General features: G+C 42.1%; 1 protein-coding gene and 2 long non-coding RNA genes across 5 annotated transcripts in view; all 3 read right to left on the minus strand.

Annotated features, from left to right (window-relative positions):
* Positions 1 to 15,297, minus strand: part of LOC144994924 (uncharacterized) — a 591,488-nt gene that overhangs the window by 573,333 nt on the left and 2,858 nt on the right. The gene's annotated exons all lie outside the window — the stretch shown is intronic.
* On the minus strand, positions 145 to 11,092 carry irf2b (interferon regulatory factor 2b). 3 transcript variants are annotated; one of them, XM_011480448.4, is made up of 9 exons: positions 10,675 to 11,092; positions 7,682 to 7,774; positions 7,509 to 7,608; positions 6,448 to 6,624; positions 6,329 to 6,363; positions 4,833 to 4,926; positions 4,571 to 4,723; positions 3,455 to 3,492; positions 145 to 3,003 (listed from the first exon to the last, which is right to left on the minus strand). In XM_011480448.4, the coding sequence occupies exons 2-9, from the start codon at positions 7,766 to 7,768 to the stop codon at positions 2,725 to 2,727; spliced, it is 963 nt and encodes a 320-aa protein (XP_011478750.1). In that variant the 5' UTR covers positions 7,769 to 7,774; positions 10,675 to 11,092; the 3' UTR covers positions 145 to 2,724. The 3 variants fall into 3 exon arrangements, with proteins under 3 accessions (XP_011478750.1, XP_011478749.1, XP_020562398.1); XM_011480447.4 differs by having other exon boundaries at positions 10,762 to 11,090; XM_020706739.3 differs by lacking the exon at positions 10,675 to 11,092 and adding an exon at positions 9,837 to 10,668.
* LOC111947961 (uncharacterized) lies at positions 12,908 to 14,857 on the minus strand. The gene is made up of 3 exons (XR_002873933.2): positions 14,551 to 14,857; positions 14,179 to 14,442; positions 12,908 to 13,344 (listed from the first exon to the last, which is right to left on the minus strand). It is a non-coding gene; the product is annotated as an uncharacterized LOC111947961 (long non-coding RNA).

Below are 15,297 nucleotides of genomic sequence, written 5' to 3' on the forward strand. Positions count from 1 at the left end.
GGGCATCTTTATCTTAACAGCAGCAGATATGCAGGATCAGAAGCTGTAAAAAGGTGGACTCTGATCTTTTTGGAGTACACAAGATAAATTGACGTTCGTGTGCGAGCCATAAAGAAGAAGAAAAAAAGTCTGACTCCAGAGGTCTAACATAAATACAAAAAACATTTTATTTCGGCTGATTGACATGTGGTTTTTTCAGCACAATGATGACCTCGTCCGTAGACCGACTTTGATGACTTGAATTTTACAACTTTGCTAGTAACTTTCACTTGCAATGACATTTCACAGAGATAAACAGAGCAGAGACAAAGCGTCCGTTGAAAAAGGCTGAACACTTCAGTGTTGGACCGTCACGAACCCCTCATCAGCCTGAACCTAAAAAACCACAGATCGTTCAAATCACGACGTCACAAACATTACCTGGTAATGTCACCAGCTGAGAATGAAAAACATTTCAACCGATTTAAATAAGAGACTTGATTGTAATGGCTGTTTATAGATACCAAATTAAATATCTTAATGTAATCCAGCCTCAAAAACATACGATGAAACCACAAGAGAAGAAGGAATCCAGACTGCGTGGTTTGTGGTGAGCGGCTAAAGCGAGCCCCTTGGATCCAGTGGGGGTCCAGTGTTTGGTTCTGGAGGAAGCTTCAGTCGAGGCAGACTCCTGCTTGTCCTTCAGGAAAGTCTTTGAGGTGTTCCTACTGGAGTCCAGCTCGCCGTGCTTTAGCCTGCTAGCCTCCAGCGAACTTTACTAGACATAAAGACGTCCGTTCTTTCCTGCGTTTAAAAAGTTCCACTCACAATAAGAACCAGAAAAAACAAAAACGACAAAAAAAAACCTTTGCTTGAAGCAGAACCCACACACTTCCCTCTCCCTGGTAATAAAAGCAACAAGACTCACATTTAGTTTTACAGATGAACATCTCACATGAAGCCGGCATGGTTAGCGGACCAAAGCACAGAGTTAGAGGCGCGTTAAAAAGGCACGTCAGTGAGGCCGTGATCTCCTCTCTCAATCACAAAGGCTACTAAGACAGTGGATGTAGAGGGTGCAGGTGGAGGGAGACACGGGCGGTGTCCGCGTCGGAGGGCTGAGATCTTCCGGGGCTGCGTTTGAAGGCTGCTTACGTCACAGCGCCGCGCCGAAACAAGTGCTGTCCAAATTCAACGACTCCTCTGAATGCGGCCAACGAATACGGCCTTTTTGGTCCCCGGTTTCAAGGATTAGTCTGGTGTATCCTGCTATGCTGTCCACATCCCAAGATGCATCGCGGCCGAACTCGGATTTTCTGACAACAATGGTGGACTGTAAGGTGGGACCAGGAGTTGGAGATAATTACAGCTTTTTATAATTACACCTCCTAGATAAAAAGTTGGATCACTACTCCTCTCTGTTTGGGACTGACGGTTGCTAGGCGACAGGACATTCACAGATGTAACGGCTGGAATTATCTATCTAAAAGGCTAGACTCGTCCAAATTCACAGCCGTTCACATACGGCCTCCCCGCTCCACGAAGGACCCGGTCAACGCGGCCATTGAAGGACGCAGCCCTCGAATTTGGACCCCCCCACCCCCGATTACACTTCTGTAAGTCTGTCATTCTGATAAGTGAAGCATCCTGAGGTCTCCACACACAAAAGCCAACTCTTCATTGTAGTTACTTTAAAGCCACAAAGTAAAGACCTGCCATGATTTGCCACCATGAAGCCGCTCTGCCTGTCATGTCTGCAGTTTATGAGCAGAGATTACTTCCTTGTCGTCACATCCATGTGTCCCCGGTAAATCCTTTACCACAGCCGCTGAAGGAACAGCATGTAACAACCACAACAAAGTCACACAACTGATCACAGGAATCCCACAATATTGGAACACACGCTTCATAATTTACACAACAAACAAATCGTCGTTTCTTTAGCAGCTATAACGCAGCAATAGGGGTACACATGATCAAATATATTATCTAAACAAACGTCCACAATCAGTTTTTTTGAACAGCTAATTCACGTTAGCATCATGTGCATAGATTTAGTTTCATAGTTTCTTCTATCTGCAAGCGTTTTGTGATCTGAAAGCATCCAAATCTGATTACAAAGGCGGAGTTGTGCGTCGAGCAGGAACATTTAGAAAACGACCGGGTTTCAGAATCTCTTTCACTTCTGCATCCACTTCCAAACAGCACTACAGACTAAAGCCTCGTGCTAAATCCGCCACTAGGTGGCGGTAATTGTTACACACTGTTCCGGTAGGTGAGACTCAAACCTGAAGCTTTATGAATTAAGACAGAAACTGCGTGTTTTTTTTTTACTATTTTCCCCCCACTTGGTCTGTAGTTGAAATTTAAAAAAAGGTAATCTTAGATTTAAAATGTTTTTTGCAGCCGATAGACAATCGATCCATAAAGTGAACGATGGTGAGAACTTGAAGCTGCTAAAAACACCAGGTGTTCATGGCAGTGAGGTGAAGTGATGTGCCGGTGCCACATGGATGTGTAGGCGTCCTTTACCTTTCACCACGTAGTGGAACACAACAGCTAGAAAAGACAGGAGAAGGCGGATGACCCAGACAGATGTTGGACAAAAAGAGGAGAGAAAAATGAAAAGTTTGGAAGTTTTCACCCCTTTCTTCTGTTTTGATGGACAAGCCACTAGTTCTGTCATCCCGTTGCCCCCGGGGGCGGTCACGCCTTTAAATCATGATGCCTCTGAGACACTGGAGGTCAGGAGGAGGAGGTGATGTCAGATGTTTTCCTAATAACGCTGGCACGCATCTCGTGGCTGTGGCTGCTGGAGGTGGGTGTGAGGGCGTTTTGGCTGTAGGTGGGGGTCCATCCGTCGATGTGGTAGCTGATGAGCGGCCTGGGGTCCCTGGTGCTGGTTATCCTGAAGTTGGCCTTGTTGGGATTCACGAAAGTCACCATCCCCGGGAGGGAACACGAGGGGATCCTGAGAACCGACGAGCCGCCGCCACCGTCTCGCTTCCAGGCCGGATCGCCGCTCTGGAGGGGAAAAATCCGCACGGATGAGAAAACAAAAGTGGGTCTGTTTGTTTTTCGCGTCCCACATAGATGAGTCTGAACGTTTCTTCACAAGCCCCACGCAGATGTTCGCTCTCTGCTAACAGGTAGTTAGGGCTTTGTGTGTCAGCAAGTTAATGTTTGAAGATAACATTTCCTAATAAAGCCCTCCTCTTTCTGGGTATTTTTTACAGGAATCAGCACACATGAGTAAAGTCTTAACTCTCACACACACACACACCCCCACATACACACACACACACACACGAGCGTCTGAGGCGTGTCCTCAACCCCCAGAACCAAAAGAAGAAAAACATTCAATGTGAAATCACATTCTGAAACACACCCTGCTTCAGCAGTTAAGACTGCAGCAGGTAAAAACCTGTTTTTCTTCAAATTGGCTCGATTAATGACAGTGAAACGTGAAACCAACCTCTTTGATGTCCTCGGTATCACTTTCTGTGTCGCTGCCTGGAGAAACAAAAGACATGCAGACATACTTAGAAGAAAAACCCTGTTTGCAATGACAAATCACACATTTCCACTGAATAAAAGCAGGAAAAGGGAAGCCAGGTACATCTTTCATAAGTGCATTTTCCACTGACACATAGCAGCAGTATTACTCAAGAAAAAGACAAAGATAGAGGCAGCCGTGCCTGAATTACCAGTCAGAAAAGAGGGGAAGGTGATGACATGACTGACTCTTTTAGGTGGTTGTGAAACAATCGGGGGTATTATTAGTACCACAAAAATCTAGCTGCACAAAAAAAACACTCCAACTGGAGCCCTTAAATGCAACTCTGTGTGTTCTTTAAAGACCCACTCTGATCCTCTTTTGATCGGTTATAAAAAGTGTTCCCAGTTGTCTTTTAATAATGACGTTTTTAGCCAAAAACGTAAAACCTGCGTCGATTTCTCTGACATAGTTCCTGCAGAGCGGCAGTGGTTCATCAGAAACTTGTTTCCTTCCCTGTTACTGAGAGCTCTCTGTTTACACTCTCTCCTGCTAGCTTACAGCTCCTCTTGCCCCCAACCTAACATTAGCAGTGCAACAAAAATGGCAAGCAATTTTGGAGCTGTCCAGTTTGAATCCAGATGCCAACTCAGCCGAGAAAGACTATGATTTACAGTCTGCTAAAGGACGCATCGGAATGGAGCGGAGCAGGGAGCGTGTGAGCCTTTCGACGTCACAAATACGCCCCGTTTCCATGGCCTGGTTTTGTCTGCTCCTGATTCACAGCAACTTGAATTAAGGAAAATGCCACATGAACATGTTCAAGACAAAAACACATCATTTTGTGGGTCTTGTAAGATGTTTGTCAACAGTGGGTTTTCACTTCCTGTGAGGGAGAGTAGAACTGAGCTGCCAGCAGGCACTGGTGGATATGATACCATCAGTTCATCAGGTCACTTGTCTGAACCGCATCATCTTTTCTGCCCAAATCGATTGATTTCTGTGGTGCAGAGCAGAACACAGAGGAGCATCCACTACAGTATAAAAGAACAGAAAGGTCCGCCACGCTCCTACGGAAAGGTAGGGTTTTCTCACCGCAGCATGAGGACACAGGGGAGATCTGGAGCGGGTACGAGTGGGAGGAGCTGACGGTCTGCTCCTCGTTCTCGGTGGTCACCTCTATCGTCTGACAGACGTAGGGCAGCTGCTCGCTGTTGACCAAATGGTCGTCCGCTGGACTGTGAATTTCTGCAGAGAGACAGACACGATTCCTAACTACAAACGGAAATGTCCATCTAAAAGAGAAAAGAAAGAAAACACTGAAACTGCATTAGAGGGAAACCAGCTGGTGTAATACCTGAGGGACCGTCAATCATCTCTTCCTTCTTGATGGAGTCTGCAAGCCTAGCGTATGTTTCATGGTTTGTTCCATCTGGATACGGAGAAGATGCCTGTGGAGGACAAGAGTGAAGATCAACCAACAACTACTGGATCTCTGCACTAATCAACGGTCTATGTTTTTAAACGTATGTCACATGTAAAGGTGCACCGAACTATAAAACCAAATTAAGCGAGACAAAGCAGTCTGCGATAAGTCCATGTTAGTCAGACCGTATTAACGGTGCTCACAGTCATTCTAGGACGGGTTTGTAACATTCTACATGTTAGCCACGCAAACATTAGCCGTGTTAGCGCACTCACAACACCTTTAACAATGAAAAAACAGCCTGATTCCACTAAAACAACACAGTCCAACACTACTACACCCTGGCCACGTTAGCATAAATGTTATTAGCATCATCATTATTGATATTATTAGTAGTACTTTCTTTCTTCTCCCTTTATTATTGTTACCATTTACATTTCCTTTCTTTCCTTTTTAAGGGGCATTCTTCAATAAGCGAGGCTTCTGCCTGCTCCATTTCAAACATCTTTTGTGATATTGTTATACTGTTGATGTTGTAGCTACTATTAATACTGATTGTATTATATATTTCTTAAGACATCCAAACATTTTGAAAGAGGGTTGTATTTTTTTTAAACAAGTAAGGCTTTTTAGTGTGCCTTATGGAACAAAAGACATATGGTACATTTTCCTCAGAGGATAGAGCCTAACAATATTAACAGCTCTAATGAAGATCAATAACATCTGTACACAGACTTAATGACTTAAGTAGAAACTTAAAGGAGTTTCTACTTTAAAAAACACATCTTCTAAGTAAGATCCAATCAATGTCCACGATACCAGCAGCAGCTTTAGCTTTAGACTGTAAACAGACAAATATCTGCATAATATCAGCTTTTATTCTGACACTCAAGAAATACTTGATGTAAGTCCCATAAATAAGTGCACCATTAGGAAAAAATCTATGAAAAAAACAATACAGCAACAGAAAAATGTAGATTTTTGTTCTGAATCTACCTTCTTCAGAGTTTTATTTCTCGTTAGCCGCCTTAAGAAAGAAGACTTCTGCAGAATTAGCTCAGCAGCATCTAATGGTTGAATGTGTTTGAAGAGACACCCAACTCCCGCTGACCACCCCCTGTCCTTTCTAGAGCAGAGTCATGTGAGAACAAGAGGCAGATTTTATTGTTCCAGTCAGATTAACTGGCAGATCGCCACGGCTCTGCCGGGTAAAACTACCAGAAATGTTTTCCCTCTGTGCTACTAGGAAAAAAAAAACACACACAGCCTGGTTGCTCAATAAACTATTCCAGTGATGACTAACAAGGAAGACGGGTTTTGTATCTCCTCCAATTGAAGCTTTCACGGTGAAGTGAGAGCACACAAAAACAAAAAAAACAAGCTTTGTTCATGACCTCCCTAGACGCATAAAAAGTTTTTTTATGTACCTTTGGCTTTCCCTCCTTATCCGTCTTCTTCTTTCCTAAATGCACAAAAAAAACACATGAGAAGCTAGTTCAAAGGTAATAAATTTACCCAGAATTCAACAAAGATAAGACAGGCTCACCTTTCTTTAGGTTTCTCTCTGCATACGAGAGCATTTTATAAACTCGGAAGGCGTTCGTTCCCTTTTTTATGCTTTTATCCTTCACTTCCTGGATGTCTGGCAGGCTGTTCATGGCACAGCGGAAGTTGGCCTTCCACGTCTTTGGATCCGGACGGTTGATACCGGGTTGGTATTTACCTGCACACACCAGCAGCAAATAACTCATCTGTGAAGATGCTCTGATTCAGTAGTCATTCTGTGTTTTTTCCAGCGGGATGTTGGATGACTGTCGTTTGCCTGCCTACAAAAATGTGTGTGAACGAGGTTCATGAGAGTATTTGTCTCATGCTGGGGGATGCTGGATGTTTTCCAAAGGGTAATTCCAAAAACGGTTTCCAGTTTCTTTAAAATCAAACTGATCTTGCTTTGATTAAATCTATTTTTTCTGTCGTGAAACTTTTTCCAAGGACACCTGACTGCACACAGCAAAAGTGACTTTTTCATAACAGTTTATTCTTTTCAAGTTTCCTAATAAAGTTGTGTGAATGTCTACTTTTGCAGAAGCAGGATGTTCTTGAGCATAAAGCTCTCTGGTACCCTGCGTGCCTCGACAGTCCTTTTAAATCTGTGTCAGATCTTGAACAGAAGCTGTGTCCTTCGCTGCTCTCTAACCCCTAAAAGACTATATAATCCAAGACTGTCCTGGATTTTAAGACAATTCAGACACATACTCCCTTTTTTCTCTCCTGTCTCACCCATTTGCTAGTAAAAACCTAATAAATAGGAATATTTTACAAAGACTATTCAGGAATCAGCTGTGTTCTGATGATAAAAAAATTGAAATACATTTTTTCAAATGACAAACTCTAAACATAATTGTCTATATTTCGACTTCTAGGAAATTTCCAGGGCACTGGATTTTGGAATTGTAGATTCTGACACCCTAAAAAAAGGGCAAACACCCTTAACATTGCAGTAATTAGTGAGTAGTGAAGGATATTCGGACCCAGGTGGAGATAATTGAGTGGCGAGCATCAGAAAGACCACGTCTGACGAGAAAGGCTGCGGTTAAACGTGCTTACCAGTGTGTATGGCCCATCGCATGAAGAGCGGAGCATCTTTCTCCAGGTCCCAGCCGTGGCGAGCAGCATGCATCCACGGGATCTGAAAGATCCTTTTCTCCTGTGGAAAGGTTTGCGGTTGGTGAACATCTACCCATAAAGCATAAGGGTGCACCTGGAACGTGGACGCTTACTTTGTTCACCCATTTCAGCCCCGGGATCTGACAGGAGTTGATCTGTTCCTCCAGCCACGGCCGCATCCGCATTCTTTCAACTGGCATTGTGGCCTACAGACACACCAGGAGACGGCGTCAGCTCGCATTTCAATACCCTGCTGAAGATGTTTCAGAACGATTTCTCACTCTGAAATGTGAAAACATTTAGTCAAAGTGCTCATCTGCAGGATTCAGTCTGACCGTGTAAACGTTTGACCAACGTCCCTCACGGAGGGAAATGGAGCCGACACTTTTCAATGGCATCAACGAGCAGCAGGGGAAGCGGGCGAATCAAAACAGAGAAGTAAACCAAGCAGTGCTGTTGTGTAACCTATTTTTGTGGTCAGCTTTGTTCCCAGTAGCCATGCAAGCCACAGAAAAGCCTGGCATGAGCAAAAACCTCCTCTATCCAAAGTATCTGCAGCAAACGTCTTGATGAGCGGATGGCCTTCGCCAAGTTAGCCTCCATCAACAAAGTAGGATTTATTTTCCAAAAAACCCTGCTAAGAACAAATCCACAAAATCATATGATTCAAGCGTTGAATCATTTGTGCAAAGCAAAAAGCTCCTGTTTAAGGGCCCACTCCGATCATCTTTTGATCCATCGTAAAATAGTCTCTAGTAGTCTTTCAATTATAATTATGCTGTTTTTAACCAAAATTTTAAAGAATCCATGTTGTTTTATAGGACATAGTTTCTGCACAGTGGCAGTGGATCATTAGAAATTCACCTCTGAGTTGTGGAAGGGATTGTTGGCGTGCCGCAACCCTGCCCCCTTTCCCCTCCACGTCCCTGAGAGTTATCTGTTTACATGCTCTCCTTCTATCTTACAGCCCTGCACACCCCCAACCCATTTTTACCGGTGCAACAAAGACGGCGAGCAATGTTGGAGCTATCCATCCGTACAGTTTTGATCCAGATTCCAGCTCAGCCAAGGAAAACAACATGGATCTAGTCATCTACAAGTAGATGCATTGGAATGGAGCTTGTGGCCTTCAAACACCATTTTTTCATCTGCTCCTGTTTCACAACGATTTGAATAAAGAAATGCACAGAAATGCAAGTTTGAGCATAATTTTCTTCATATATGTCCTTAACCATCAGAAAAAGGCAACAAGAACGTGTTGAAACACTAAAAACACCTTTTTCCACGGGAGTGGGTCTGGAAAGGACAAATTTGCCAATGACAATGCCTCTGTTCTCTAAAAGTGGCCCTCAAAAACGCTGTCCGCTGCTCCACATGCAGCTGCAACAACAGTTAAACATCAGCTGGTACTTTTAAGATGTGCTAGAGAAAAGACAAGAACACTCAGCTGCAAGACAGCGATACAAATGCTCGGCTTGAAAGACAGAGCCTTGAAACCATTTTTAACAGTAACAGGATGTAGATTCCTGATTGAAATGCAAACCCCTTCCCGAGAAGCTCTAAAGCACTAAGAGGCTTTAAAGATTCACATCTTTTATTTACACATTACAAACAAGCAAATGTGGGCTGCAGCAAACCTGGACCGACTTGACTTACCTTTTGGGGATTTTTTTGTTTGTTTTTTTAAAGATGCGCAAACGCAGAAAAAAATTACTACGATTTGGCAACTAACTTCCTTTGACATGTGAACGAAATGCGTGAGCTTATCTAACACGTGTGGGCTCCCGGTTAGAAACTGTACAAGAAGGTTTTAAAAAAATGAAAAGCTGAAACATGAAACTTCACTGTAAGGCTTTTGGTTTTCAATAACATCGTTTTAAACTCTAATCTTCCCATAAAACAAGTCGGGTTTTTTGTATGGACGCAAACTCTAAAAATAGTGCCTGATAACATTACTTTAAACATATTTAAAGTGAACAAATACTAGTGAGGTCTGCTTTTAACCCAAGAGGAACCAACCACTTCAAGTCACTTTTCACAGGAACAATCATTTGTGGACAAAACAAAAGGAGTTAAATCTGTAAACCATGTGTAATAAAGATAAGGCTATTGCTATTCAATTGCAGGTTGAAAAAAAAACAAATGCCATCAAATATTTGCCTTGAAATCCATCTTTGTATGGTTAAAAAAAAAAACAAGCAACGAGAGGATTTTCTGTTAAATCAGGCAGAAGTTAAAGTATAATGAAGCCTGCAGAGTCAAACTCACCACGCTAGATTTAACATAAAAGAGAGAGGGGTTGTGATCCCTGCAGTCTGATCTGATCAAAGTCCGGTGGGCCTGACACTCCCTCCCTGCCCTGCTGCACGTTAGTTAGTGTGCTGCCAACACGCTGCCTCGTTGCAACAATGAGCTCCCGAACAGGTCAAACAGGGTGACGCCACCACGGTTCGGCTCTTCTCTGTCAGTCTCAAGACCAAAAAGGCCTCAAACTTCCACCTGCAATGCATCCGCCTTCGAATGCACCGTATGACCCCCCCAGTGCTCGATACCTAACGTCACTTTAGGAACAATTTACATTGTTTTAAAAGAAAAAAACTCAATATAAATCATGTTGACATTGTTTAATAATGTGTTTGTGTTAGTTAAATTGTTATAAACACGAAAAAGTCGTCATTTTCTTTATTTTTTTTAGGTAATTTAGTCCAGTTTACATATGGATGTAGTACATAGCTAGCTTAGGTTTTAAGAAATATAAATTGGAACTTTTAGTGTTTAAATTTAATAAAAAGGTTTTCAACAAATCAGATCGTAAAAATCAGCTCAATTTAGAACAAAATACTTTAAAAAGTTTTAAAGTATTCCACCTAGCATATCTTTTTTTTTTTTTAGCTAATTAGCAAAACAACGTTTAGCTAAAGAAAACCCACGCCAACAAAACTCTTCCGGGAAAGAAAGTTATAAACATATTTTTACAAGTTTGGTTTAGCGGTGAGGTCAATATTTACCAGCCGCGTCTACCACCAACGTGCTGACCCAAAAGCGAAAATAAATCCAAAACTAACAACAAACCGTCAGAAAACTACAGGAGACTACTTTCACTTACACAGCTACGGCTCTGTCATGTCGTCCGGTGGGGAGTCGGTGTGCGCCGTGAAGGCAGCGCCGTTAATATGCGGAAATAAAATGTTACCTTTTGGCTTCGGACGGCCAGCCGATTCACACCGCCGCGGACGAAATACAGGGGGGGAAAGGACCCCGCCGAAGTTGGAGAAAAGTCGTTCCAGGAGTGAAGCAGGGGGGGGGATTAGGTGGCCGACGTTTTTCTTTTTCTTTTTTTTCTGCACCCAGACCGAAAGCAAAACAACTGCCGCCTCGGGAAGTGAAGGTTCGAGATGGAAATCCCCCTTCAGCTCGCCTGCTCTCGTTTTGGATCGGTCCCGGGCGGCGTCATCGCTCTGGTGAGCGCTCCTCCTGAGAAAGATGACGCTGAGACATCTCACTCTGATCATTTTTCCTGCAGTCGTCAACATCAATCTCATCGCTATAACAGTGAAAGGTGAACATCAGGGCGGTGGGCTTGGGGGGTTAAGCTGCATTTTAAGTACTCTTAAAAATATATATATTTATTTATTAAAATAAAAAAGCTCCGGGTTACAAAATTCAACTATAGTAATGTTCAATTATTACATCAATTCTTTTTTTCAAATAATAACAATTTATCTAAGATTCTATCAAGACTTAAAATAAAATAAAAAAGACAAAAATGTTTAAAAATGACACCCGCCCCGACACTCTCTTCGTGGCAATAGACGATCTTTGAGTTGTATTTCATTTTCACTTCCTATCCCCCCTCCCCTCCTCATCAAAGCTTTTTCTTTCAACTCTTTTTCTGCCAGAAACGAAACCAGAAACTTCACACAAGCGCACACATGCGTGCAAGATTTAAGCACCTGCAGTTTATGGGGGAAACAGTTTGTTTTAGAGCTACTAGTGCAATTCAACTTCAGTTTAAAGGGCCCCAGATTATCCCTTTTGCAATGTTTTTTTTTTTGTGTATGTCTTGATTTAAGTCTTCATTTTACACTGACTGTTGCATTTTGTTGGAAGATATTAATTGTCTAAGCATGCTTCTTCATTCACATATTTGTTACATATGGAGTTATTTCAGTCTCAATAATCAGAAATGCACACAACCGGTTTTACAAATACACACGCTCCGATTCACAAATGTCATTTTATGCAAACGTGAAAAATAAATTCGGAAATACACACCCTGTGTTTCACAAACACACACATTGTGTTTCACAAATGCACACTAAATGTTTTACAAATGCACAATAAGTGTTTCTCACAAATGTGCACACTGTTTTTCACAAAAACATTTTAGAAATTCACAATAAATGTATCAGAAATGCACAGTAGGTGCTTCACAAACGTGATTTTTAGGTACACATGTGATGTGAACTCACAGATCATTCGAACTGCAGACTGTGCATTCAAAATCCCGTTCTCGTTTGTGAATCTCCCCGTGTGTGTGAGAGATTTTTCTACGGTGAATATTGAGACTCATCTGACGGAGCGGGTCGACTAATCTCACCATTGGCTAGTGAATCTGTCAATCAAACTCATCGGCAAAGCAGGCGGGTTCGCTTTTAGCCAATCGAATGGCCCCTTACACTTTCTCTACGCTTTCTGCAGGTGTCAAAAGCCCCGCCCATGTTTGATTCTGTACCAGTCGGTCGTTAGCGTGTTAGCTTTAGCATGGCTTGTCGGTTTATTGCCTTCGGTTGTCAAAATTTACTGGCTTGCGCAACTTTTCAGTGGACCTGGGAGCAAGGCAACAGTGGTTGAATGCAGTTGACATAGAATCCATCGAACTCTGTACTGGTCATGAGATTTACAATGAACGTTTCACTCGGGATCGTTTGTACGTTATTCTCTTAGCTTTCATGCTAGCGTCATTTCAAGACTCAGACACGGTTCCCTTCGGTCTTGATCATCTGAAGGTGGAGGAGAAAAATCTTTAACTTCCACAGTATGTTCTGTGGAGAAACTGGCATCACTTTGCTCCGTACCACGCAGTGGGACTACATTACCTCAAGTTCATCTCACTGTCAATCACAGATACCCAATACACCTCCCCTGCTCAGCCCGAGGTCACTTTGCCAGACCTTAATTTTATTTTTTTAATAACTCAAATGTCATTGATTTTATATTGTAACCATATACATATACACCTCTTGGCCAGGTCACCCTTGCAAAAAAGATCCTCATCTCTCTGGGTTTTATAGCTGGTTAAATACTACACAACAAAAGATGGTCATAGAACAACAAAGTGCAAACATTCACCCTTTATTGCAGAGTAAAATTCAGTGAAAACATGGACAGATTAAAACATCAAAATTTAAGCAAATGTGGGATCTCTACTGATTTGAATTTTATTTAAACTGGAACTAATTTTCATAACATCCTTACATACAATGAAGTCCCTTGAACAATACAGCAGTATTGATTTGAACTCTGTCTTGCTCCCCTCAGTCTTTCTTCTTCTGTATGTAATTATGTCGCCTAAATTAAGTTCTAAACAAACGGGACAGTAAAGATGTAGGTCCACTCCCAAACGGTCTGAATTAAACAATGGATTGATGTCGTCTTGCAGTTCCAACATTTGTGGACCCAAAAGGGGACTGTCCCATACCGGGACATTGATCCCAGGATGAGGTTCAGCCATGGATCCACTCTCCTCCCATTCAATCTCTGGAACCAGCATACCCTGACAAAAAAAAAAGATACTGTTTATGAACAGCACTGTTTTTTTTTAATGTTTTAGATTATGTAGGAACAGAGACCCACTAATAATGACTTATATTGTTTCTAGCAGGCAGACCTCATATCTCCATAACTGTTTATAATTTGCAAATAAGTGACTCTTAACAAAGTAGTGAGATTAGTACAGCTGATGGCTCATAATGCCAAACATTGTGATGCATTTTGAACTTGCAGATGTGCTATTCTTCCTACTTGATTTAAAAAAACCAAACAATTTAGGGAAATAGTTTGCACCACACAACAATAAGACTTTTCATTCATTTTTGATGAAAATTCCTTGTAGTCATTGTGATTTCATCATACTGTTCTTGATACTTTCCACTTTAATCGAACTGCACACAAATCAGTTGTCCAGTACAGTGAGATTAAATAAAGCAGGGTTTTTCAACCAGTGTGTGTGCCGCGGCACACTAGTGTGCCGTGGGAGATGGTCAAGTGTGCCGTGGGGAATTGCCCTACTTCACTGATCTAAAAACATTTCCCATCTCCAGGAAATCAGCTCTTCATGCAAACAGGCACTGATAAAAACACTGAGTAGTTAGGAATATGAAAGATCTTAAAATGACTTTTTCTTTGTGTTTATTTAATTCTATAAAATACATTTTGATAAGGTTGACGGTACCGCGATTTAGCTGCAGCTATAACCGTGTAAGGAAAAGTCCCGCCCCTTTAACTGTCTCCGACAATCATTCTTGAAGGCTTAATCACATGTCATCAGTCTGACCAATCAAGTGAACAAGTGAACAAAGGTTGAAAAACACTGAAATAAAGCACTTACCCGGGGATCAGAAACAGGGTTCTGGGTCAAGCCCAACTGCCACAGCTGATTTGGTGTCATGCTTTGCTCCGTCCTGATTGGATGACTGTCCCACGCGTCACTAAAGACATCCAAACTGGCCTGAATGCGTGGTAGGAAAATATAGTGGCAGCAGAATACGTGATGTTACTGATATTGAGCAAGTCTTGGTCCTCAGGAGAGTGCAGGATGTTGTAATATAAACCAGTAACAGTCATGAAGACATCACACCAGAGGGGCTCAATCCTGTATTTGGAAAAAAGCAAAAAGAAATATTATATTGTCAGATTTATTTTTAATACATCATTCACTTTTATGTATATATTAAAGCGTCTAAAACTAGGTTCAACTCACCGTTGATTGTGTGTACACTTTTGCTGCAATGAAGCTGTTTGTGTCAGTTCTACGTATGTGAGCATCAACTCAGCTATGCCCACATTTTCTCCTCCGTGATCTCCTCTCACCCTGACAATAACATGAAAATCATGTCTCAAACACATAATTACAAATGCATCGCCAATACGGTACACATCAATTTAAAATGTAATGTTCTTATGTATAATGCCAATAAGTAGAATTTCTAGGTTAGATAAATTGCAGGAGTGGGTTACATGTATCACTGGGGAAAAAATTGAGGTGAGAGAGACTGTTAAGGGGGGGGGGGGGGGGGGGTAAAAATGTTATTCATGAGGGGAAAGAGTTTTAGAGTTGCCTTTGTTTTCAGAGGAGTCTAAAAAAAGTTATTTTATTTTTGTACAAATAACCAAGTGCTTATACTAGGGTTGTGCCGATGGACGATATCATCGTCCATCGTGATGGGTGACTGACATCCCGATGGAAAGACCACCATCGTGATGCCACGGCCCCGCCACGTTGCGCGTCGACACCATAAGCCGCGGTTACATGTACAAAATATCTTGATGGGATCAATGGTCAGATTAGAATCCAACCGTGTACATGGGCCCAGAAAAATGTTTTCAGAATATAAAAACGTTCACTAAGGTCACACTTTCCGTAGGAATAAATCATTCGCACATGCGCAGTAGGGTTTGAAAAACGGAAGGATATAAACTCCGCCGAGCGGCTTTTTTTTTTCAAACT

Source organism: Oryzias latipes, chromosome 10 (assembly GCF_053564925.1).
Source record: "Oryzias latipes strain Hd-rR chromosome 10, Olatipes_Hd-rR_3.1".
In the NCBI taxonomy this organism is placed as follows: Eukaryota; Metazoa; Chordata; class Actinopteri; order Beloniformes; family Adrianichthyidae; genus Oryzias; species Oryzias latipes.

Coding starts and splice junctions, on each gene's coding strand:
- irf2b (XM_011480448.4), bottom strand. CDS start 7,768: ATGCCAGTTGAAAGAATGCGGATGCGGCCGTGGCTGGAGGAACAGATC. Junction 6,625..7,508: donor GCGATGGGCCATACACACTG/GTAAGCACGTTT, acceptor TGGTGTGTGCAG/GTAAATACCAACCCGGTATC. Junction 4,927..6,328: donor ATAAGGAGGGAAAGCCAAAG/GTACATAAAAAA, acceptor TGTCCTCCACAG/GCATCTTCTCCGTATCCAGA.